At 34.0% G+C, this 23,453-nt stretch overlaps 1 protein-coding gene and 2 long non-coding RNA genes across 3 annotated transcripts; 2 read left to right on the top strand and 1 right to left on the bottom strand.

Moving 5' to 3' along the window:
* Positions 1-774: 774 nt before the first annotated feature.
* Positions 775-2,958, top strand: LOC130957602 (uncharacterized). The gene is made up of 4 exons (XR_009077256.1): positions 775-926; positions 1,018-1,072; positions 1,152-1,292; positions 2,742-2,958. It is a non-coding gene; the product is annotated as an uncharacterized LOC130957602 (long non-coding RNA).
* Positions 2,959-7,147: 4,189 nt separating this feature from the next.
* LOC130963699 (uncharacterized) lies at positions 7,148-9,281 on the top strand. The gene is made up of 4 exons (XR_009079827.1): positions 7,148-7,305; positions 7,397-7,451; positions 7,540-7,668; positions 9,117-9,281. It is a non-coding gene; the product is annotated as an uncharacterized LOC130963699 (long non-coding RNA).
* Positions 9,282-15,390: 6,109 nt separating this feature from the next.
* Positions 15,391-16,258, bottom strand: LOC130961610 (dirigent protein 19-like). Its single transcript, XM_057887573.1, has one exon. The coding sequence runs from the start codon at positions 16,134-16,136 to the stop codon at positions 15,567-15,569; it is 570 nt and encodes a 189-aa protein (XP_057743556.1). The 5' UTR covers positions 16,137-16,258; the 3' UTR covers positions 15,391-15,566.
* Between the last annotated feature and the right edge of the window lie 7,195 nt (positions 16,259-23,453).

The raw sequence follows: 23,453 nt of genomic DNA, 5'->3' as shown, positions 1-23,453 counted from the left end.
TTTCATTATGTGACCTTCGGATGCGTTGTCTTCTTCCTTTATCATGTGGGTTGATTCCGTTTCATTATTGCTTTCTTCAGATAACTTTGAGACACATAGCTGGCACTTGTGGTCTTCTCTGTCTTTTATCAAATAGCAGAGATTCCTCTTTATCCCTTCGGGGAGCTTTTCTAAGAGTCCAGATAAGTTGTAGAATGCTGATTCAAATTCCACTAAGAGTCTCATCTCTCTTTCTTCAATTTCATTCCTTTTACTGGACACAAGCAAAGTATTTCTGCCTTTATAATTGATTCTTGTGTGAGATTCCCTTGTTATCTTTTGAGTTCTTTCGAAGACCCTTGCTAGTGTGCTGGCTAGTCTTCCTTCATGACTGTAGATTGTTAAATCTTGAACTTGATCAATTGGTTGAAAATTTCCTGGGAAGACGGACATGAAGATTACTTGATGTGCTGGAACCAAGCATTCTTCTTCTTCATTAAAAATAGGTTGACTATTCGTAAATTTTAGGGATATATTGTAAACCCCGATTAATTAGTAGATAATTAGTCAATAAATTAATTTTTAATAAGAAGGATTAGAAATGCGAATATTATATCAAATTAGGATAGAGCTCATCGAAACGAGAATTTTGACACCAATTTTAAAGAAAACGGTCCAAAATTGGACCGAACGGACCGAACCGGTTAAACCGGGCCCAAACCGGACCGTGGGCCCAACCGGACCAGCTTTTAAAAAGGACCCACGTCCTCATCTTCCCCATTTCAGCAACGTTGAAGTTGCAGGGGAAAGGAGAGAAAGGAATCCCGTAACCCTTACGGTGAACTCCGAACGCCGTATCTCCTCCGTCCGAGCTCCGATCGCCGCACCGTTTGTGGCCACGCGACCACCGCATCGAGCTCTACGTTTCTACCGGAACAATTTCATAGGTAACTTGTTTTTTAATTCTCAGCCTCTTCTTCCCCAATTTTTGGGAATTTGAGTGGAGGTATTGAATTTCTTTAATTTTTGATGTTTTAGGATCCAATTAGCTTGAGAAAAATGTTCACTCTTGCTTATGTGAAGCTTGGGTAAGGTGAGGATATGATAATTCTATTTTAATTTCATTGAATTTAAGCTTTGAGTATTAAATTGGATATATATGTGTTATGAAGAATGTGTATTAGGTTGTGAATAAATAATTGGAGCTTGAAATTGTGAATACGGGAACTTGGAGGAAGCGGATTAGTTGAGTTTTGAGGGGCTGTCTTGGTTTTGAATAAATAGCTTTGGTCGTTACGTGAAAATTGGCCAAGGTATGGTTTAGGTTTCTTGCATTTAATATATAATGTTCTGTGAAAACTTAGGCTAGATGACCATAGGATAAGTTGGAATGCAGGTGTATGTTTAATGTTTAGTAATTTGTCGATGAATATAATTGGTTATTAATTTTGGATGTTGAATGTTGTTATGTTAATTTGGAGAGAATTATAGTTGAATGTTATTGTTGATGAACATGGTTGGTTTGGTGCTTGTTGATTAATTAATGATTCGGTGAATTATTGATTTGAGGTATTGTGTGTTAAAAGCCTAGGATTTGTGAACTATGACTCTTAGTTGAATTTTGGTTGTTGGATTTGAATATTGTATGAGTTTAATTGTTGATCTGAGGTAGATTTTTTGTGGAGATTGTTATGATAATGAGGAAGGGTATGTTGAATTGAAAAGAAAGCAGGTTTGGACCCGAAAAGGGTGGCAAAGTCCGAGTTTTAGAGGAGATGCTGTCGAAATTTTATAAAAATTAGAGATTTTGTTTATATGATTATTTAAAAAGATTTAGATTCAAAGGTTATATGGTTTGATTTAGAGTTATTAAGAAAATGAGCTTGTTTTAAGTTTGATTCATTTAGAAAAGAATGAGTTATGTTTTGAATTGGAACTATTGATGGACGGAATGGGAGGTGTGATAATGAAGGATAAGGATTGAATATGATTGATGTATGATGATGAATGAAATGCGATTGAGAATGATGTTGAAGTTGATGAATTATAATTGAATTATTTTTATGGCTTATGAATTTGAATAATCTGAGATACGAGATTCCCTGGATTAAGTGCCGTGGCTTGCCACCACGTGTACCAGGTTGAAAACTCGATACTCTGTTGACCCTACGACGTAAGTGTGTGACCGGACACTATATAAATTCCCGGGAATGTTACCCCCATTGAGTATTATTGATTATTTGAGAAAAAACTAGGCATAGACTCTTGGGGATGCACGTCGGGGGACAGTCTAAGTACAATTCAGACTTGTCGGGTTGGCTGGATAACCGACAGATGAGCCTCATCAGCCATAGGACAGGCATGCATCATATGCATATTACTTGAATTACTTGCTTGTGTATTAACTGGGTGTGCCTAAATGTACTTGCCATGTTAAATGTATATTTGTTATCTGTAGTACTTGTAACCTTCTTGTGCTTGCCTTTGTCTGTTTAGTTGTCTGTGAAAATGCATGATGGAGTCGGAGGTATGGAGGAATGGCAGAATGGGATTTAGATTTAAGGTTAAGTTAAGTTAGGTTTAAATATCCTTAGTAAACCACCTTTTATGGCTTCTGTTTAATACTTTAAGCTCTACAATCTGAGTGTCGGTATTCTAGGATTGCCTCTGGCATTCCCAGGACCTTATATATTATGTGTGTGGCACCTTTTCCATACTGAGAACCTCCGGTTCTCATTCCATACTATGTTGTTGTTTTTCAGATGCAGGGCGAGAGGCATCTCGTTAGGCGTCTGGACTCTTGAGGCGGAGTGGTTACTGGGATATTTTGTTATGCTATGATGTATATATATGTACTTAGCTTTCTCTCCGCATGACTTATTCTTTTTGATCCTCTTAGATGTTTATGGAGAGGCAGGATTGTATATATGTACTTTTGGGTTTTGGATATGTATGTATATATGTGTAAATATTCTCCGGCCAGTCTTGACTTCGCGGGCTGAGTTAGGAGCTTGATATTATGTATCTTTGGCACTCTATTCCCACTTCTGTTATCTTGTGTTTAATAGTTATGGTTTTCTTAGTACGTAAGCTAACTCGTTCCTTGAGCGTAGCGCCTTTATTGTGCGATTTTTATTTTCCCCTTTTCTTCAAGGCTCCTAGCATATTATAATTCTTCTGCTATTATATGTACTCATTTTATTTTAGAGGTCGTAATACCTCACCACCTTCATTTTACGACTTAAGCGTAAAGCTTAGTGTGGTAGGGTGTTACATTATGGTATCAGAGCAGTTCGTTCCTATAGAGCCTGAAAGACGGACTGATTGTACTTCTGTGCATTCTCTGTATATGTGTTTATGTGCTATTAGGATATCTGATTGATATATATAGCATAAACGTTTGTGAGCATGCATTTGGAACTTAAAGCATTAGACCTGCGATATTGAGACTGATCAACTTGATATCACTTGTTTAGTGTGTATAAGGACCAGATGTTGACTCGCGGACGCGGTTGCGGGTGAGGTAGAGGTAGGATAGGCACCGTTACTCCTTGTTTGGCAGGGAATGATCTAGTAGGATTTATGGCTGCTCTGGGAAATTTGGCTGCAGCTATGCAGGCAACAGCTGAGGTGTTGGGTAACCAGATAAATTAGAGTAATCATGGGAACAATAATGATGAGGACGGTCCTATGACACTTGCTACATTTCTGAAAGTTCACACTCCGACTTTTAGGGAAACCTCAAATCCCACTAATGCAGATAATTGAATTCAGGCTATAGAATGGGCATTGCAGGCCCAACAAGTTCCTGAAGAGCAGTGAGTTGAATTAGGAACTTATCAGTTGCAAGGTGAAGCTCATTATTGGTGGTAGGGAACCCGACATATCCTGTAGCTGGGAGGCACTGAGATAACTAGGAGGTTGGTTATTTAAGAACCATGTTTTACTTAATTGCTCTGAAAAGTCAGTACAGTTTATGCCGGAAGGGTCAGAAGCACCGGTTGTGGTGAATAGTTACTATTTGAATTCTATGATAGTAAACTATTCTGGAACTGAATGTTAGGGTATTATGTTATTAACTACGGGAATATTATGTTATAGGATGTCACCTTTAGAAATGGCTGAACTGAAGGCTCAGCTGGAAGATCTGTTAGGTAAGCATTTCATCCGACCAAGTGTTTCTCCGTGGGGAGCACTAGTGTTACTAGTAAAGAAGAAGGATGTGAGTATGCGGTTGTGTGTCGACTATCGGAAATTGAATAAAATCACTGTGAAGAATAAATATCCGTTACCTAGAATCGATGATCTAATGGATCAGTTATAGGGAGTCTGTGTGTTTTCTAAGATTGATCTGCGATCCGGATATCATCAGATAAGGGTTAGAGATGAGGATATTCCGAAAACTGCTTTCAGAACCCGTTATGGTCATTATGAGTATACAGTAATGTCTTTCGGGTTAACTAATGCCCCCGCAGTATTTATGGATTATATGAACAGGATTTTCCGACCATATTTGGACAAGTTTGTTATTGTCTTCATTGATGATATTCTTGTTTATTCTAAGACTGAAGAGGAGCATGCTGATCACTTGCAAACTGTGCTGCAAATTCTGAGAGATAGGAAGTTATATGCTAAGTTATCTAAATGCGAGTTCTGGAAGAGTGAAGTGAAGTTTCTCGGCCACGTGGTGAGTAAGCATGGAATAGCTGTGGATCCTGCTAAGGTGGAAGCAGTGATGAATTGGGAGTGACCAACTTCAGTGACAGAGATCAGAAGTTTCCTAGGTTTGGCGGGATATTATCGTAGATTCATTAAAGGATTTTCACTGCTTGCCTTACCTTTAACTAAATTGACTAGGAAGGATACGCCTTTTATCTGGACTCCAGAATGTGAAGAGAGTTTCCAAGCATTGAAGCACAGGTTGACTACTGCACCTGTATTGGTATTACCTAAACCAAGTGAACCGTTTGAAGTGTATTGTGATGCATCTCTGAAAGGTTTGGGGTGCATTCTGATGCAGCACCAGAATGTTGTAGCATACGCCTCACGGCAATTAAGGCCGCATGAAATGAACTATCCGACACATGATTTAGAACTTGCTGCTGTTGTGTTTGCTTTAAAAATTTGGAGGCACTATCTCTATGGCATTAGGTTTCATATTTTCTCAGATCATAAGAGTTTGAAGTATCTTTTTGAGCAGAAAGAGTTGAATATGCATCAGAGGAGGTGGATGGAGCTTTTGAAAGATTATGATTTTGAATTGAATTATCATCTAGGAAAAGCAAACGTTGTGGCGGACGCTTTGAGTCGGAAGTCTTTATATGCAGCTTGGATGATGCTACGGGAGGAAGAATTATTAAGGGCATTTCAAGGTTTGAATTTGGGAATTAGAGAAGAATATGGAATCCTGTGTTTAAGTCAGTTGCAGATTTCAAGTGATTTTAAATTAGAACTTATGAAGGCTCATCGAGATAGTGAAGCGTTACGTAAGGTATTACCAGCAGTTGAACAGGGAAAACAGTAGAGAGTGTCAGAAGGTCAGGATGGTTTATGGAGATTCAAGAATCGGATTATTGTGCCTAATGTTGGAGACCTGCGACAAAGTATCTTGAAGGAAGCTCATAAGAGTGGTTTCTCAATTCATCCAGGGAGTACTAAAATGTATCAGGATCTGAAAGCGATGTTCTGGTGGCCAGGGATGAAGAATGATGTGGCATTACATGTATCTAAATGTTTAACGTGTCAGAAGGTTAAGATTGAGCATCAGAGGCCATCAGGAACCCTTCAGCCTTTGGAGATTCCACAATGGAAATGGGAGAGTATCGCAATGAATTTTGTGATATGTTTGTCTAGAATCCGATCTGGTTGTGATGCTATTTGGGTGGTTGTGGATCGACTGACAAAATCAGCTCACTTTCTTCCTATTCGAATAAGTTGTACAATGGAAGAATTAGCTCGAATGTATATTAAAGAGATTGTCAGGTTACATGGCGTGCCTTCTACTATTATATCTGATAGGGATCCTTGTTTTACATCAAGATTCTGGAGAGCTTTTCAGCGTGCATTTGGGACTCAGCTAAGTTTGAGTACTGCGTATCACCCTCAGACAGATGGTCAGTCAGAGAGAATTATTCAGATCTTGGAGGATATGCTAAGGGCTTGTGTTTTGGACCAGCCAGCGAGCTGGGATTGGTATATGCCATTAATAGAATTTACTTATAATAATAGCTATCATGCGAGCATTGGAATGGCTCCATATGAGGCTCTGTATGGTAGAAAATGTCAATCTCCATTGTGTTGGTTTGAAACTGGAGAAAGGAGTTTGTTAGGGCCTGAGATGATAGCTGAAATGACTGAGCAGATAAAGAAAATTCGTAATTGAATGCTTATAGCCCAAAGCCGTCAGAAGAGCTATGCTGATCAGAGGCGAAAGCCTTTGGAATTTGAAGAAGGAGAACATGTCTTTTTGAAAGTTACACCAACCACTGGAGTGGAAAGAGCTATTAAGACTAAGAAACTAAATCCCGTTATATTGGACCGTTTGAGATTTTGAAGAGGATTGGGCCAATGGCTTATAGAATTGCCTTACCGCCATATCTTTCGAATTTGCACGATGTGTTTCATGTGTCTCAGCTTAGGAAGTACACTCCTGATGCAAGTCATGTTCTAGAACCAGAACCAATCCAAGTGAGAGAAGATCTAACACTCCCAGTAATTCCGGTGAGGATTGATGACACCAGTGTTAAACGATTACGAGGAAGGAAAGTATCATTGGTAAAAGTAGTTTGGAGTCGAGCTGGTATCGAGAAACATACCTGGAAACTCGAATCAGATATGCGAAAGGACTATCCACATCTCTTTTCAGGTAACTAGATTTGAATTTTGAGGGCAAAATTCTTTATTAGGTGGGTAGAATGTAAACCCCGATTAATTAGTAGATAATTAGTCAATAAATTAATTTTTAATAAGAAGGATTAGAAATGCGAATATTATATCAAATTAGGATAGAGCTCATCGAAACGAGAATTTTGACACCAATTTTAAAGAAAACGGTCCAAAATTGGACCGAACGGACCGAACCGGTTAAACCGGGCCCAAACCGGACCGTGGGCCCAACCGGACCAGCTTTTAAAAAGGACCCACGTCCTCATCTTCCCCATTTCAGCAACGTTGAAGTTGCAGGGGAAAGGAGAGAAAGGAATCCCGTAACCCTTACGGTGAACTCCGAACGCCGTATCTCCTCCGTCCGAGCTCCGATCGCCGCACCGTTTGTGGCCACGCGACCACCGCATCGAGCTCTACGTTTCTACCGGAACAATTTCATAGGTAACTTGTTTTTTAATTCTCAGCCTCTTCTTCCCCAATTTTTGGAAATTTGAGTGGAGGTATTGAATTTCTTTAATTTTTGATGTTTTAGGATCCAATTAGCTTGAGAAAAATGTTCACTCTTGCTTATGTGAAGCTTGGGTAAGGTGAGGATATGATAATTCTATTTTAATTTCATTGAATTTAAGCTTTGAGTATTAAATTGGATATATATGTGTTATGAATGTGTATTAGGTTGTGAATAAATAATTGGAGCTTGAAATTGTGAATACGGGAACTTGGAGGAAGCAGATTAGTTGAGTTTTGAGGGGCTGTCTTGGTTTTGAATAAATAGCTTTGGTCGTTACGTGAAAATTGGCCAAGGTATGATTTAGGTTTCTTGCATTTAATATATAATGTTCTGTGAAAACTTAGGCTAGATGACCATAGGATAAGTTGGAATGCAGGTGTATGTTTAATGTTTAGTAATTTGTCGATGAATATAATTGGTTATTAATTTTGGATGTTGAATGTTGTTATGTTAATTTGGAGAGAATTATAGTTGAATGTTATTGTTGATGAACATGGTTGGTTTGGTGCTTGTTGATTAATTAATGATTCGGTGAATTATTGATTTGAGGTATTGTGTGTTAAAAGCCTAGGATTTGTGAACTATGACTCTTAGTTGAATTTTGGTTGTTGGATTTGAATATTGTATGAGTTTAATTGTTGATCTGAGGTAGATTTTTGTGGAGATTGTTATGATAATGAGGAAGGGTATGTTGAATTGAAAAGAAAGCAGGTTTGGACCCGAAAAGGGTGGCAAAGTCCGAGTTTTAGAGGAGATGCTGTCGAAATTTTATAAAAATTAGAGATTTTGTTTATATGATTATTTAAAAAGATTTAGATTCAAAGGTTATATGGTTTGATTTAGAGTTATTAAGAAAATGAGCTTGTTTTAAGTTTGATTCATTTAGAAAAGAATGAGTTATGTTTTGAATTGGAACTATTGATGGACGGAATGGGAGGTGTGATAATGAAGGATAAGGATTGAATATGATTGATGTATGATGATGAATGAAATGCGATTGAGAATGATGTTGAAGTTGATGAATTATAATTGAATTATTTTTATGGCTTATGAATTTGAATAATCTGAGATACGAGATTCCCTGGATTAAGTGCCGTGGCTTGCCACCACGTGTACCAGGTTGAAAACTCGATACTCTGTTGACCCTACGACGTAAGTGTGTGACCGGGCACTATATAAATTCCCGGGAATGTTACCCCCATTGAGTATTATTGATTATTTGAGAAAAAACTATGCATAGACTCTTGGGGATGCACGTCGGGGGACAGTCTAAGTACAATTCAGACTTGTCGGGTTGGCTGGATAACCGACAGATGAGCCTCATCAGCCATAGGACAGGCATGCATCATATGCATATTACTTGAATTACTTGCTTGTGTATTAACTGGGTGTGCCTAAATGTACTTGCCATGTTAAATGTATATTTGTTATCTGTAGTACTTGTAACCTTCTTGTGCTTGCCTTTGTCTGTTTAGTTGTCTGTGAAAATGCATGATGGAGTCGGAGGTATGGAGGAATGGCAGAATGGGATTTAGATTTAAGGTTAAGTTAAGTTAGGTTTAAATATCCTTAGTAAACCACCTTTTATGGCTTCTGTTTAATACTTTAAGCTCTACAATCTGAGTGTCGGTATTCTAGGATTGCCTCTGGCATTCCCAGGACCTTATATATTATGTGTGTGGCACCTTTTCCATACTGAGAACCTCCGGTTCTCATTCCATACTATGTTGTTGTTTTTCAGATGCAGGGCGAGAGGCATCTCGTTAGGCGTCTGGACTCTTGAGGCGGAGTGGTTACTGGGATATTTTGTTATGCTATGATGTATATATATGTACTTAGCTTTCTCTCCGCATGACTTATTCTTTTTGATCCTCTTAGATGTTTATGGAGAGGCAGGATTGTATATGTACTTTTGGGTTTTGGATATGTATGTATATATGTGTAAATATTCTCCGGCCAGTCTTGACTTCGCGGGCTGAGTTAGGAGCTTGATATTATGTATCTTTGGCACTCTATTCCCACTTCTGTTATCTTGTGTTTAATAGTTATGGTTTTCTTAGTACGTAAGCTAACTCGTTCCTTGAGCGTAGCGCCTTTATTGTGCGATTTTTATTTTCCCCTTTTCTTCAAGGCTCCTAGCATATTATAATTCTTCTGCTATTATATGTACTCATTTTATTTTAGAGGTCGTAATACCTCACCACCTTCATTTTACGACTTAAGCGTAAAGCTTAGTGTGGTAGGGTGTTACATATATCCCTTGGATTTACGTTGTCAATCATATTTTTAAATCTCTTTACTACATCAATGAATCCTGCAGGAAACTCACTAATAATTTTCAAATCATTAAAAATTACAATTATATCAATTAATCCATACTGGAAAAACTGATAGGTGTCTGATGGGGAAGCATCTGGAAATATAACCAGCTTTGTTAGCTGTTCTTTGGCAATAGGATAATATCCCAAGATTGTCCTTTTTTCTTCAGTCCGATTCAGGACTATGTTAAGGGTTTCTCTGAGATTTGATCTACAGACCCTTTTCTTTTCCTTGATTTCAGCCCTTGTAGGAATGTTTCTTATTATTCCTGTTCTCTGGGTTTGAATTGGAGCTTTATCTGCTCTTTTTAGGGTTTGCTCTGGATGAAGAGCTTCATATTCCCTGAAAGATTCCTTTGCTTCTTCCAGTGTTAAAAACCCTCCTTTATGAATTATCCTTGATTGATGTGTAAATGGTGCTGCTTTTTCCCAAGTATCATATACTCCTTTCATGGGGCCATTATAAATTACATAATATTTTTTATCTTGGGTGGATTTTTTGATAATTTCAGCAATTGTTTTATTTTCTGGAATTTTTTCTTCACGTGATTTGTCCACCACGCTTAGCTGGCTGAACTCTGATGATTTTGGTTGTTGTGTTGATTTCATTGCTTCGATGGCCTTCTTGAGGGATTGGATCTGTGTCCTTATTTGCTGACAATGCTTGCATTTTTCGAGTTCTTGTTCGTATTTCTGGATTTCTTGATCTAATGCGTTGTAGATGAACTCCATTCTCTTGTTAATGTATCTGTAATAACATTTTTGTCACCCTTAATATATTCAATTTTTATTGGATATTGTAACAAAAATAATTGCCATCTTACCAATCGTCCATGATTATAATCAACTTTTAAGTTATATCGTATGAAACCTGTTAGGTAACTTGAATCTGTCCTTAATGTAAATTTTCTGGGTAGTAAATCAATTTTCTATTTCTTAAGAGATTTAATTGCTGCTAGAGTTTCCTTTTCATAAGTGGTATATCTCTGTTCTGTTGGAGTAAAAGTCCCTGAAATATACCTGCAAAGTAATTCCTTTGGGGGATATTTAGAATCTAGTGATTCTTTTTCTTGTTCCAAACTTTTTATAGCTTTCTTAGCTTTTAGACATCCTGACCAGGTTATGTCTGAAGCATCTGTTTCTACTATTAAGTAGTCATTTTCTTCTGGAATATAAAGTTCTGGAAGTTTTTCACATAATTCTTTAATTCTTTGAATTTGTATACTATCTTTTTCATCCCATTTCTATTCTTTTTTAGTACTTATTTTTGGAAATAAGATTTTAGTGTATTCTGTTATATTCTTTAAAAATCCTTGATTTGAAATATAATTTATACACCCTAAAAATCTTTGTAATTGTTTTCTATCTTCTATTCTGTTAGAAAATAAATTTACCTTTTCTAGAACATTTGGTTGAAGTTTTAGCTTTCCTTGAGTGGATAGAATTAATCAAAGAAACTCTATTTCTTGTTTTGCTATTCTTGCTTTCTTTTTGCTAAGAACTAATCCTTTCTGTTTACATCTTTCTAAAACTATTAATAATTTTTGAAGATGATCTTCTTTATCCTGTTTTGTAAAAATTAGTATATCATCAATGTATACTAAAACAAATTCATTTAACTCTTTTAGATTTTCTTCCATAAATCTTTGATAAATACCTGGGGCTTGCTTTAATCCGAATGGTAATACATTCCATTCATAAAGCAACACACTTGTTGATTCTTTTGTTGGGCAAGTAAAAGCAGTTAATTTCTTTGTTTCTTCGTCTAAACGAAGTTGCCAATATCCTGATTTTGCATCAAGAGATGAAAACCAAGTTGCTCCCTTGATTTTTTCTAAAATATAATCTTTTCTTGGAAGTTTATGAGCATCACCAATAGTTGCTTCATTTATTTTCTTATAGTTTATTACCATTCTTCGTTTTCCCCTTTTAATTTCATTATTGTTTTCAACGTAAAAAGCTGGAGCCGCATGAGGACTTTTACTTAATCTTATAATTCCTTTTTCCAAAAGATCTTTACATTCTAATGAGAACTCTTCTCTATCTCTTGCGGAATAAGGAATTTTATTTGGAACATTTATCTCTTTTGTGGGATCTTTTAATTTAATGCTTACTAATTCGTTATTTGTATTTTTAATATCTAAAGGATTTTCAGCACAAATTTCATCCAAGAGTTCTTCTATCTTTATTTCAAGATTATTTTTTGGAATATTTATCTGAAAGTATAGCTTTAAATAACATGTTTCTAATATAGAAAATATTTTAAATTTTAAGATCTTATCTATAGTAGTAGTTGGTATTTTTATACGTTTTGATTTTTGATTTATTGAAGAATCGTGTGGAGCTTTTAAAACTATATATGTTAATTCATGAATGAATGGATGATATAGCTTTAAAAAGTTATTTCCTATGATAAAATCCATTCCAGAATCTAACATATATATAGATGGAACAATGAACCTATAATTTTGAATAAAAATTTCAACTATCTCTGCTTTTTGGTCAATTTTATGTATTGATTTGTCAGCTATTCTAACTCTTAATGGTTTCTTTAATTTTTTCCAATCAAGTTTTATATTTGAACTAGCAAAGCATTGTGTTGCCCCAGAATCTATAAAAGCATTTATAAACCTTTCTGTTATTTTTATAGTAATAAATATAGCATTATTACTCAGTCTCTGAGTCTGTTTTCGAGACATATTCAAAAATATAGTCTAAGTTATCATCAAATTCTTCTAATGGTTCCATGAAACAAGACTTAGCAATTTCTATTTGTTTAGTAAGATCCTTTTTATCCTTCTTTTTCGGGCATTCATTTGCGTAGTGTCCTTTTTCTTGGCAATACCAACATTTACAATTTTCTCTTTTATTCGGGCAATAGTTATTTCTTTGTCTTTTGTTTTTATTATTATTTTCTTTTCTAAAATATCTCTTTTTTCTCCAGTTTGGATAGTATTTTCTTTTTCTAAATTGATATTTTCTTTTTCTTTGAAAATTTTTATTAAGACCATATTTTTGAGGTATCTCTTCATTATCCTGACAGCAAATTCTGATTATATTTGCAAATCTTTTTTGAGTTGCTTCTTTTCTTTTATTTCCTCTCTTATTGCAGAGGTTGCTCCACCAAAATTATTTTCAATTGTTCCTCTATTTATTTCTCTTATAAATCTTCCCATTATAAATTCATTAGCAGGATATGGAAGTTTTGTTATGTACATACTAAGATAATGATTTTTATCTTCTTCTTTTAATTTGTAATAATGTATTCTATATTCACATATATAAGATTCCACATTACATAAATCATATATCTGAATATTAGCTAAATGGTTTTTTGCTTCTTGATATTCTTTATTATAGACTTCTTGTCTATGATCTATAATATTTTTTCCAAAAATTTTTTTATATAGAATCATCATTATATATAATATCTTATCATAAGCTGTTGTTTTTGTTTCTAATTCTTCTATTATTTGGTTTTCTATTGATGTCATATAATCTCTTATAGTTCCTTTAGTATGAAACCCTATGTAATTCCAAATGTCTCTTCCAGATAATTCACTAAGTTTTGGATTAGTAAAGGCTTCTAATAAGAAGGAATTTAACCAGTTTTCGAAAATTTCTTTTTCATTCTTTTTGCAGTCTAAATCGAGCATTCTTTCTCCTTCCATTTTCTGGATTTTAGGAACGTATTTTGATGGTATTTTTGTATATTTTGAATCTTTATTTATAAACCCTTTTTTAAAAGCATAATTATCAAAACATGTTTCCCATTTAAATTGAGATTGATTATCCTTAGATGTTCCAGCTTCATTTTTTACTTGTATTGGAATTGCTGGTTCTTCGTCACTTGAATAATCTAGAATGTGTTCTTCATTTTCTATATTTTCAGAATTAACTAACTCTTCTTCTATTTGAAAACCATGTTCCATAATATTATTTTCTTGAGCCATTTTTAATTGTTTAAAAAGCATTGTAACTTCTTCTAATTTTTCTTCAATATTCATAATTTTAATGGTGGTTTTACTTTTAGATATGTTATGTTGATTATATTTCGAAGTTTTTCTTCTTTAGGATTCTCTTTTTCCTTATCCCTTTAAAATTTTATACATACTAATATTTCTTCGAGCATATCTACTATAGAATTTAATTGTGGGTTGAAGGTATGATAAAGATGTGGAGAATCATTTCTATGGTAACATTTTTTAGAAATTCCGTGTGAAAAATAAGTTTTTTCAGGTTTTTGAAGTCTTTCAATAAAACTTATAGTAAAATAAAGATTTTGAGAAAAATCATTTTGTATTGATTTTAAGAATTCGGTGTCATTACAATTAACATTAGTTAAAATCATTAATTTTTGATCTATTAATTTTGATAACTTAATTATTTCTTCTCTTAAATCTTCTAATTTACTTTTTTTCATTAGGTGACGCTTTTCTTTGTGAAGAGTTACGGTTTTGAGTGAAAAGTGTAGCTTTAGGATGTGTGGTTTAGATCATTAAATCTGTAAATCTGTACAGATTTAGATCTGTACCATATAATTTTCTTTAATTTAAATACTATTTACATTTTTATTATATCGGTATGTAAGCAAAGACCATAAATGTATTATATAATTATATGCGTAACGTAAGTATTTCTAAAACATTATTCTGATGAGAATGAAATGATGAATCAAATTGATTATTTATTCAAACATGTTATTCTAATTAATTCAATAAAACATAGAAGGAAACTTGTTTTATGTGTTTACGTTATTTGCAATCACTAAATCTATCACGCAAAAGCCAAAATGTATAAAAGGGGATAATTTATCCAATTTTTAAGTAATGCGTTGCCTAATTATTATAGCAGCCAAATTAACAAACCTTAACTAAATAAAGAAAAAGTATGAGAAAAGGACAATGGTTAGTTCATGAATACAATTTCCCACAGCACCTGAAATAAATGCTCCAATGGACTCGGAAAAAAAAAAGAGAAACCAATGCAAATTTCACAAATTGCTAGGGTCATATCCTCTTATGTATAAATAAATGTAAAATATGATTTGATGTAATCATATATAGATTTATTAGAATTTATTTGATACCATAAAAATACATAATTATTAGGTGAATTTTACTCTACTTTTTCTAAAATAACATGTAAGTTACTTTTTTTGATGTGTCACATTTTAATTTGATGTTTATTTTTAATATATTTGTTATATATTTATTAAAATATTAATTTAAAATTTTTTTTATATTAACTAAATTTTAAACTAAAATATTGATGTGACAAATTAAAAATAAAAACACAAATTAGTGTCACCGTAAAAATTTTTAATTTAAAAAGCTTATCGTGTCAAGTAGATCTTTAAATTTAGAAATTTATTCTATATAATTTGGTTTCGAATTATATGAAAAAAAAGAAAAAAATTGAAACACTTTATATCTTATTTTTTAAAAATTAATGTAGTTAATTTGTAATTATTTTTTATGAAAGTCTGAATTTTTATTTAATTTTTGTTAGAAATCAGATATTTTGTGTAAAAATAAAAGAGTAATATATAACATTATTTTTCAAATATTTTGTTAAATTTTTAACAAATTTTAATGACCCGAAATCAATTTTTAATGTTTTATTTTATTAGATAAATTAGTTATCCAATAAATTTTACTAAAAATTTAAAATAAATAAACACCCACAATTAAAATATGACACGTTAAAGAAAATAACTTACATATTATTTTAAAGAGGTAGGATCACTTACATGTTATTTAGGTAATGTAAAATTTACACATGAATCAAACGAGTGTGCTTTTCCAATAAGCAAACAATGAAAATATAACATCAATCTCCCACAAAGCACATCGAATTAAATAAAGCACAATTCAATAATGAATGACATAAACATTGTACTCAACAATAGCATCATTAGTCTTGAGATTCACCGAATAAGTGTTCAGCTGAACATAACCCCTAGCAAACCTAAAGAATCCACTTCCACCAACCACAGGCATCTCTCTTACCTTGTTGAAAATAGGGTTCCTTCCCAAGACGGTAATGGAGCTCCCATTATACTTTCCATCAACAAAAGCAAAGTTCATGGCCATAAGAAGGTCAGCTTCGGTTTGACTTGTCGAGGAATAAAACCCTTGAGCCCTCCCAACAAGCTTGGAGCTCAAGTTAGGCTCCAAAGTCAAGGGGTTATCCAGCATACGGGTCAAACCGAAAAAAGTGGTAGTGTTAATCTTATTTGTGGCTGCAATAACTTCAATTGAAGTAGGATTTTTGCCACTTACAATGTCATGCCAATAGAATTTGATGTGTGAAACCTTCTCTTTTTTGTTGAGGCCGAGGAGGCTCCGGTCGATGGAGCGAACGAAATCATCGGCTCCGGTGAGAGAGTGGCATGAGTGGAGGAGAATGGTGATGAACAAGAAGAAATGTGTGGTGGTCATGGTTTTGGTTTTGGTGGTGGTTGGGAATAATGAGAAGAAAGATGCAAACTAAACTACTAATTAAGTGTTAATGGCTTCAACAACAATGTATGAGTTGAATGGAGTGGAAAGAGAAGGTGTATGTGAGGGATTTATAAGGGAAAATAATTGTGGTCTAAACATAAATTATTCTCTTAACAAAGGTGCTTTCACCTACCAAAAGGGAAAAAAAATTAAAATGAAAAGCTTATATATATGGTTAACCATTTTTCATGTATGTTTTTGGATTTAATATTGGGTACAATTTTAAGTCAATGGTTTAGTTAGATAATATTCATTCTTTTATAAAATAATGATTTTAAAACAAATTATTAATATCTTGAACAACGTAACTATTTCTTATAAAATGTTAATTAAATGAAGCATAGCTAGACATTAAAATAAAATATTATCTAAAATTCATGGACTACATCTTGTTTGGAATCTCGAGGAAAAAATTATATCTTTACTCAACTCACATGCAATGTGCTATATATATATATATATATATATATATATATATATATATATATATATATATATATATATATATATATATATATATATATATATATTTCAAGAATTAAAATAAACTAACCAAACACATTATATTGCATATTCTATTAGGGATCCGGTCCGACCTGAAGATTCGGCTCGGTTCCGAACATTTTAGGAGCTAATTTGGTGTGATTTCATCAGGTCTAAAGTCGGGTAAGGGTCTTAAAAATAGACTCGGTCATTATTTTAGGTCGAGTTCGGGCCATGGCTCGAGTCACCCGAAGTCAACCCGGTGACCCGATCATCATACACAATTAATATTTTGTGTTATTAGTGATAGATGATAGCTATTCTTATGTGGAATTTAAGTATTGTAAACTTTAATATTTTGTGTTATTAGTTATTATAAGACTATAAGTTAATGTTTTATGTTTAAAATGCATAAGATTTTAGACTAATGCATAATATTGTGTTATTTGTATTGATTTAAATATTTAGTGTTATTGTACAATATTAGTATTGATTATAGTTATACTTTAATTTTAAAGAAGAGTTGGTTCTTGTTATATTTTTCTAAGTGAATTTTACCATGTCAAATAATAGTTGGAGCCTTGGAAATTTGGATATTTTCACATGCTAGCTTATAAGAAGGTATCAAGGTAATGTAATGTTAACGGCCCGATTTTCACCCGATTTTTACCCAGTATAATCGTAGTCCGAAAGTGTATAGGTTTCATCGGGTCTAGGGTCGGGTTCGAGTCTAATAAATAGATCCGATATATATTTCGGATCAGGTCTAGATCACATCAAACCCAATTTCACTCGACCCATACACACCCCTATATTCTACAACTTCAGTTCGAAAAATCTAAAGTTATCATCACAGCCATACAAGCCAAGATATTTATGGCAAGAATAGATGGCTAGAATTTCCTCTGCCACAAGCTTAAGTTATAACATGCATTGGATGGAGTAGCATAGAGCTCTATGTCTTAGAGAGAAATTAATTAAGACAACTTTGTAACAAACTCAAAGTTCATATGTTGAGAAAAAACAAATTTAAAAACAACTGGAAAGAGTGGACTTTTGTTCATTTATATCTAGACAAAAATTAGAAAGAGTGGACTTTTATTTATTTATATTTATACAAAAAAATTGGGTGGGAATTCTTTATATTATGTAATGCAACATTTTGTTGGCGAGGAGTGGCGGCTAATCCTTCACGTTTTCTAGGTCCATTATTTAAGGGAGGCAAATACTCCTATTAAGAATGTTAAAGCTATATATGTCTGCAACGAGAATGTTTAGTTTCATTTCTTTGTTTCCTTATGCTCTTGGTATTACGAAGTTTAATTTAACATGGTATTAGAGCCTTTTATCTTTTATAGTAGTAATAAATTTTTATTGTTTTCTGTAAACTTTTTTATTTTCGATTCTTTTAAACTATTTTTATTTCGATCTCACTAAAAGGTAGTCAAAGATGTGGCACCATACCGCCATCTCATCAAACATGATTTTGTGCAATAATACTAATAAGCGACTTGCAATGCTAAAAATTTTGACATAAAGTGAGAATAACAAAAAATATGGTAAACATAAATTGATGATTCGTTCACTTGGTCTTCCTAATTTTAATTGGAAAAGTCTTTAGTACTGTAATATTTTTTAGCATAGTTATCTACACGTCTGCTACCCTTCTTGACAATTCGTTGTATGGCTCCTCACTATCTCCAGAAATATGTGCTACTAACTTTTATTTTGTTAACTAAATCTTTCTATAATTTGATCTAAATCCATAATTTGACACAGTTTTATATTTTGCAGCACCGTTATTGACATAACTGCATGAGCATTGACCATTAGAATAATGAATGCACACATCACATGATAATCAAACTGCCTGCGATCACTTAACACTTTAGTTTTCTAAGCATGTGTATGATCCATTATATCTTCTAACCTCTCAATTACTTTTTTTTTGTCGATGGGTGATCTAAATCAACCAATTGGAACCATTTCTAAATTCTACGTACTTTTCATGGTATTTAATGTGATGTAACTCCAAAACACGGTACTCAACCCTGGGATGAATGTTATAATTCTTAAAACTAAGCACAGATTCCTCTTTACTTTAGAAAGATTGTCCAATTTGAAACCCACTTGGACTCGAAAATCCTTGTTGTGCATGACCTCTAGATTCAAAGTCAAAAAATGCAATGGATATTGCTGGATTTTGGAACTTGAGGGACTCTCTTGTCTAACTAGAGCGCTCGTTAAATTCTTGTTGCTATCACAAACCTATCATGGTAGGCTCCTCATCATCCTCCCGTAATGAATCTTCTATCGGATCTGGTTCTCTGGCCTCTACAGATGTTGTGATCATATGAAGATAAGCTACCATTGCAATCGCAAGCCCACCAAACATGCAATTATCTCCCATATTATAAGCACCATGGTTATGTGATTTATATCAGCTACAAAAGAGGGAGATGCATGCCATCAATGCTGCATCCGGTGCAACCACAGGCCTAAAATTAGAAGCTCTTCTCATAACAGATTGAGGATTTAGAGTTGATCCTCTAGAGCTTGCTACCATAACCTCAAACTTGGCATACAATTAGTCACTCTCATCTCAGAAAATTTTTATGACAATGAAACAAAATTTGTAAATCTTTATTATTTCCCGTCACAAAAGAATCATACTTCATAAAATTTGTCTCGAGAACAGCAGGGATTGTAAAATAATTTTTTCACACGTTTGATTCCATATACTCCAAATTTTTGTAGTATGCTATTTTGCAATTTCGCAAAATTAGTTGATGAACAAATGAAGACATTAATGTGATCTTTACAGATTTTTTTTATTTTTTTTAATTTCTTCTTGTAATATGCTATATTTATAGGCCCATATTCTCTAAAAAAATCTATGCAATCTATGGGGTTTTATGATGAGTGGCTATGGTCCTTATTGAAAGCTATCAGATTGCACACTAGAGAGCTTATTGAGATTAGATATAAAATCAAAGAGTTGAGTTCAAAATCAATACGAGAGGGAAAGAGATGATTGTATTAGTTAGTTCAATCAATTACATGAGTGTGCACTACACGAGAAGCGGATACTAGGCACTTTTTTTTGCATTTAGTGGCGGTTTTAAACAACCGCCGCTAAACAAAATATCAGCGGTTTAAAAACCACTTTCCTTTAGAGTGCGGGAATTGGTTTTTGCAGCAGTTTCTAACAACCGTTGGTATAACTACCGCTATTCAGATATTTTGTGTTGAATTGATTTACGTCGGTTATGAACTGCTGCTTTATGCTCAAACACAATTTCCTTTTTTTTGCGATGGTCACTAATCGGTGCTATTTGGTGCTGCAAATTTTTGTAGAATTTTATTTTCGGCGGTTACTAACTACCACTATATTAAAACCCGCACAATTTTTTAAATTTATTTTTGTCAGTTATAAACTGCCACTATTTGTTACTGCTATTTTTTTAAATTGAATATATTAATTTGTTTTTCTTTAAATATTCTGGAAATATTTTTTTGGGGTTATTTTTTAATTTTAAAATCTTATCAATTTTCTCTATAAATCTAAATTGAGGGCGAGAACTCATGAAAATTTAACTGCGAAATAAACTAATATATTTATATTACTATCAATAAAGTATTTCTCTAATCAATAAAGTTGCATAGTCAACTTAAAAAATATATACTTCAAATAAAATAACATCAAATCCTAATTTCTATTTTTCCTATGTCCATCTGAAATAGCTCATACCACCCGCTAGCACGATATTGTCCACTTTGGCACACAAGACCTCACGGTTTTGCCTTTGACGATAGAGATGATAGCCGAAGCCCCCCACACTCACTCGTCAAAATGCGTCATGCTAGGAAGAGGTATCCACACCCTTATAAGGCATGCTTCATTCCCCTCCCCAAACGTCCTCGTTGATTTGTAATAATCATGATACAATCCATTCCTTGTATCTTTCCAAGACTTTCCTATACTTTTCAAAATTGTACTCTTGATACTTCCACCTTTATCTTCATCAAAGTAGAATATTTTTTGCAACGATAAGTTCAAGTTATTAGTAATTGTTAAAGGAAAGAATTGATTTAATTCAACAATGCTATGAATTTTTACCTTTATTCAATCATTATAAACCATGTCTTTGCCAAACACCTTTTTTCAACTTTTATTACAGATAAAAAATTTATTATAATCATCACCTAGCAATCCAAGAACGCCACTCAATAGACCAACTCCATTTTCAATTGGTTGCAGTTCTCTGTTGAACCTCAATATGATCTTTTTACCATTATTAGGCTACTCTATAGCTTCTCTCACACTTAACCTTGCTTGCTTGATTATGCCATTCGAATCTATAAAAAATAGAACCTTATTTATGTAGTCGTTGTGGCCAAGATGCGAGAAAAATAAAAATAATAGAGTATAATCATTTTGAATATATAGAGGTTCAAGATTTGTTACCGATGACATCAACATTCCAAAACTCAGTAATCTTGCATTCTTTGCGTCTTTCAGCATCAGAAGCAGCAAATAGGTTGTTAATGTGTTGTTCAAATGAATCTACCTCGTTTACCTCTGGGTCCAAGTCTTCATCGCCTGATTCTGAGGTTTGTACCAATGTTCTGAAAATCGGTTCGAATCGGTCGGTCGGACCGGTCAAACCGTGAACCGTTGAGAAAAATGGTTCGGACAATAGGCAAAACCGCAAATTTTAAAAACCGTCATTGAACTGGTGAACCAGTCGGGAATCGGTCAGTCGAACCGAACCGTGACCCGACCGATTTTTAGAGAAGGCAACTAAACGTTGCCGTTTCAATCCCCAAAAATCTCTAACTATTACACAGCCAAGCCCTAATCGAGCTCCTCAGTCCTCTACTCCTCTCAGTCTCGCACACACTCAGTTAGGGGGAGGGCTCTTCAATCTCATCGAGCTCACCTCCGTCCAGCCACCGTCTCGTACCGCCGCCGTCGTCGTTCCTTCAGACAGCCACCGCCTCGTGCTCAGTCACTTTGCCTCCATCGCGCAGCAGCCAGTGCAACCTTCGAAGCCTCTGTCGCGCAACCTTCGAAGCCTCCGTCGCGCAACCTTCGAAGCAGTAGCCGTCGTGACCTTCGAAGCCACCGTCTGCTGCTCTGTCTCCATCGGTGTCTCTCGGAAACAGTCTTTGCTATATGTAATACTTGTTAACTCATATGTTTCAAAAGAAAATCACATTTAAAGAGGATGATAACAATTACCATAAAACAAATGGATGAATTAAATGTACTTTTTTAATGTTTTTAGTTTTTACTATCTTCTGCAGGTGGCTTGTGTACATATCAAGATGTAATCTTATACGTTGGCTACATATCTTCATTTAATTCTAAGATCATTTGAGGTGGTAATTAAGCTGGATTAAGGTGTTGGGAACCAGATACCGTGTTTTCTGATTTTGGCTTAATGTTATTGAAAAGCAAGGACATGATGGAGAAAGTTAGAGTAGTGGCACTTATGATTGAAAAGCTTTTGTTGTTGTAGGTATATTTTTCTATTCCTCTAATTTTATTTTTGCTATTTTCCACAGAGAAAAAGTAAGTGATAGCTTAATTTGTGGAAAGAGTTCACAGAGTTGTTGTGTTGCAAGATTCTTATAGGACAGCATGCATGAGGTGTATAAGCTTTCAAAATAGAAGGATCTATTACTGTGTAATCATTTTTAACCATAGATTGAATCATTGGATAAAGTTAATATTATTAGATGCCTATAATATGCTATTCTAATACCAAGAGTAAATGTTCTGTACATATGTTAAGCTGCGGTGGAATTCAAATTATTCAAGAAGTATTGTGATAGAATATTTGATCTTTTGGACTTAATTAAAGAGGTTATTGCCATGTAAAGTGAGTGTATTATGTATATTGAAATCTTTTTCTTTATAACTTGGTAGTATTATGACCATATCTTCATCATGCTTCATAGATTCGGACTCTAATGTTACTTCTTCATCAAGCAATCCCACTGAAATTGTCAAGGTTTTTTTCCCATCATCCTTCACAAATTCAGTTGTATCTTCATCCTGCACTTCCACTGAAATCTCTTTTAGTGCATAGATGCACGATGATTCTTGTTTTGCTTTCTCATTTTGTTCTTTATTCTTGGAACCACGGTCAGCTCCATCCTTGGCTATAACTCTCTCAGGTAAATTTTCATCTTTTTGGTTCAGATTTATATGCATTGGTGCTTGGTTGTTTTAACTTACTGTAAGCATGATTTATGCACTTATTTGAGATTCTCTTATATCCTTATTTGATTATAGTGGTGCTTCTTTTTTGGTCTGAATGACATGTGGTTTATGACAATTGTTGCTTGCCAACTTTATTTAGAAAAGGCTAGATATTCCTAGAAAGATTAAATACAAAATACATGGAAGATTTATTTTAGTTCTAGTCAGATGTGCATTACTACCCCTGATTTATAGATTTTCACCATTATGTTTGTGCCAAGTCCTTTGATTTTGTAATTATGCTTATGTGTTTGTTCATTCTTGGGGTGTTACACTAATATTTTTGTTTTGAGTCTTCTGAAAATATTAGGGAATTCAATGCAAGCGAGTTGCAAGAAGTATTGATTCTGTGGGTCTTTATGTTCCGGGAGGAACTGCTGTATTACCATCAACAGCTTTGATGCTTTCTATTGTAAGTGAAAATTTCTATCAAACTTGAATCAGTTGGATGTTGGCATGTTTATGTTTGATTGGTTGTTTTTGTTATTTGACTTTTGAGT

This window comes from Arachis stenosperma, chromosome 2 (genome assembly GCF_014773155.1).
Source record: "Arachis stenosperma cultivar V10309 chromosome 2, arast.V10309.gnm1.PFL2, whole genome shotgun sequence".
NCBI classification, from domain to species: Eukaryota; Viridiplantae; Streptophyta; class Magnoliopsida; order Fabales; family Fabaceae; genus Arachis; species Arachis stenosperma.
The sequence above is the reverse complement of the archived record's forward strand: the minus strand, read 5'-3'. Positions and strand labels throughout refer to the sequence as shown.

What these genes read in the sequence shown, in the direction of transcription:
- LOC130961610 (XM_057887573.1), bottom strand. Translation starts at nt 16,136, where the DNA reads ATGACCACCACACATTTCTTCTTGTTCATCACCATTCTCCTCCACTCA.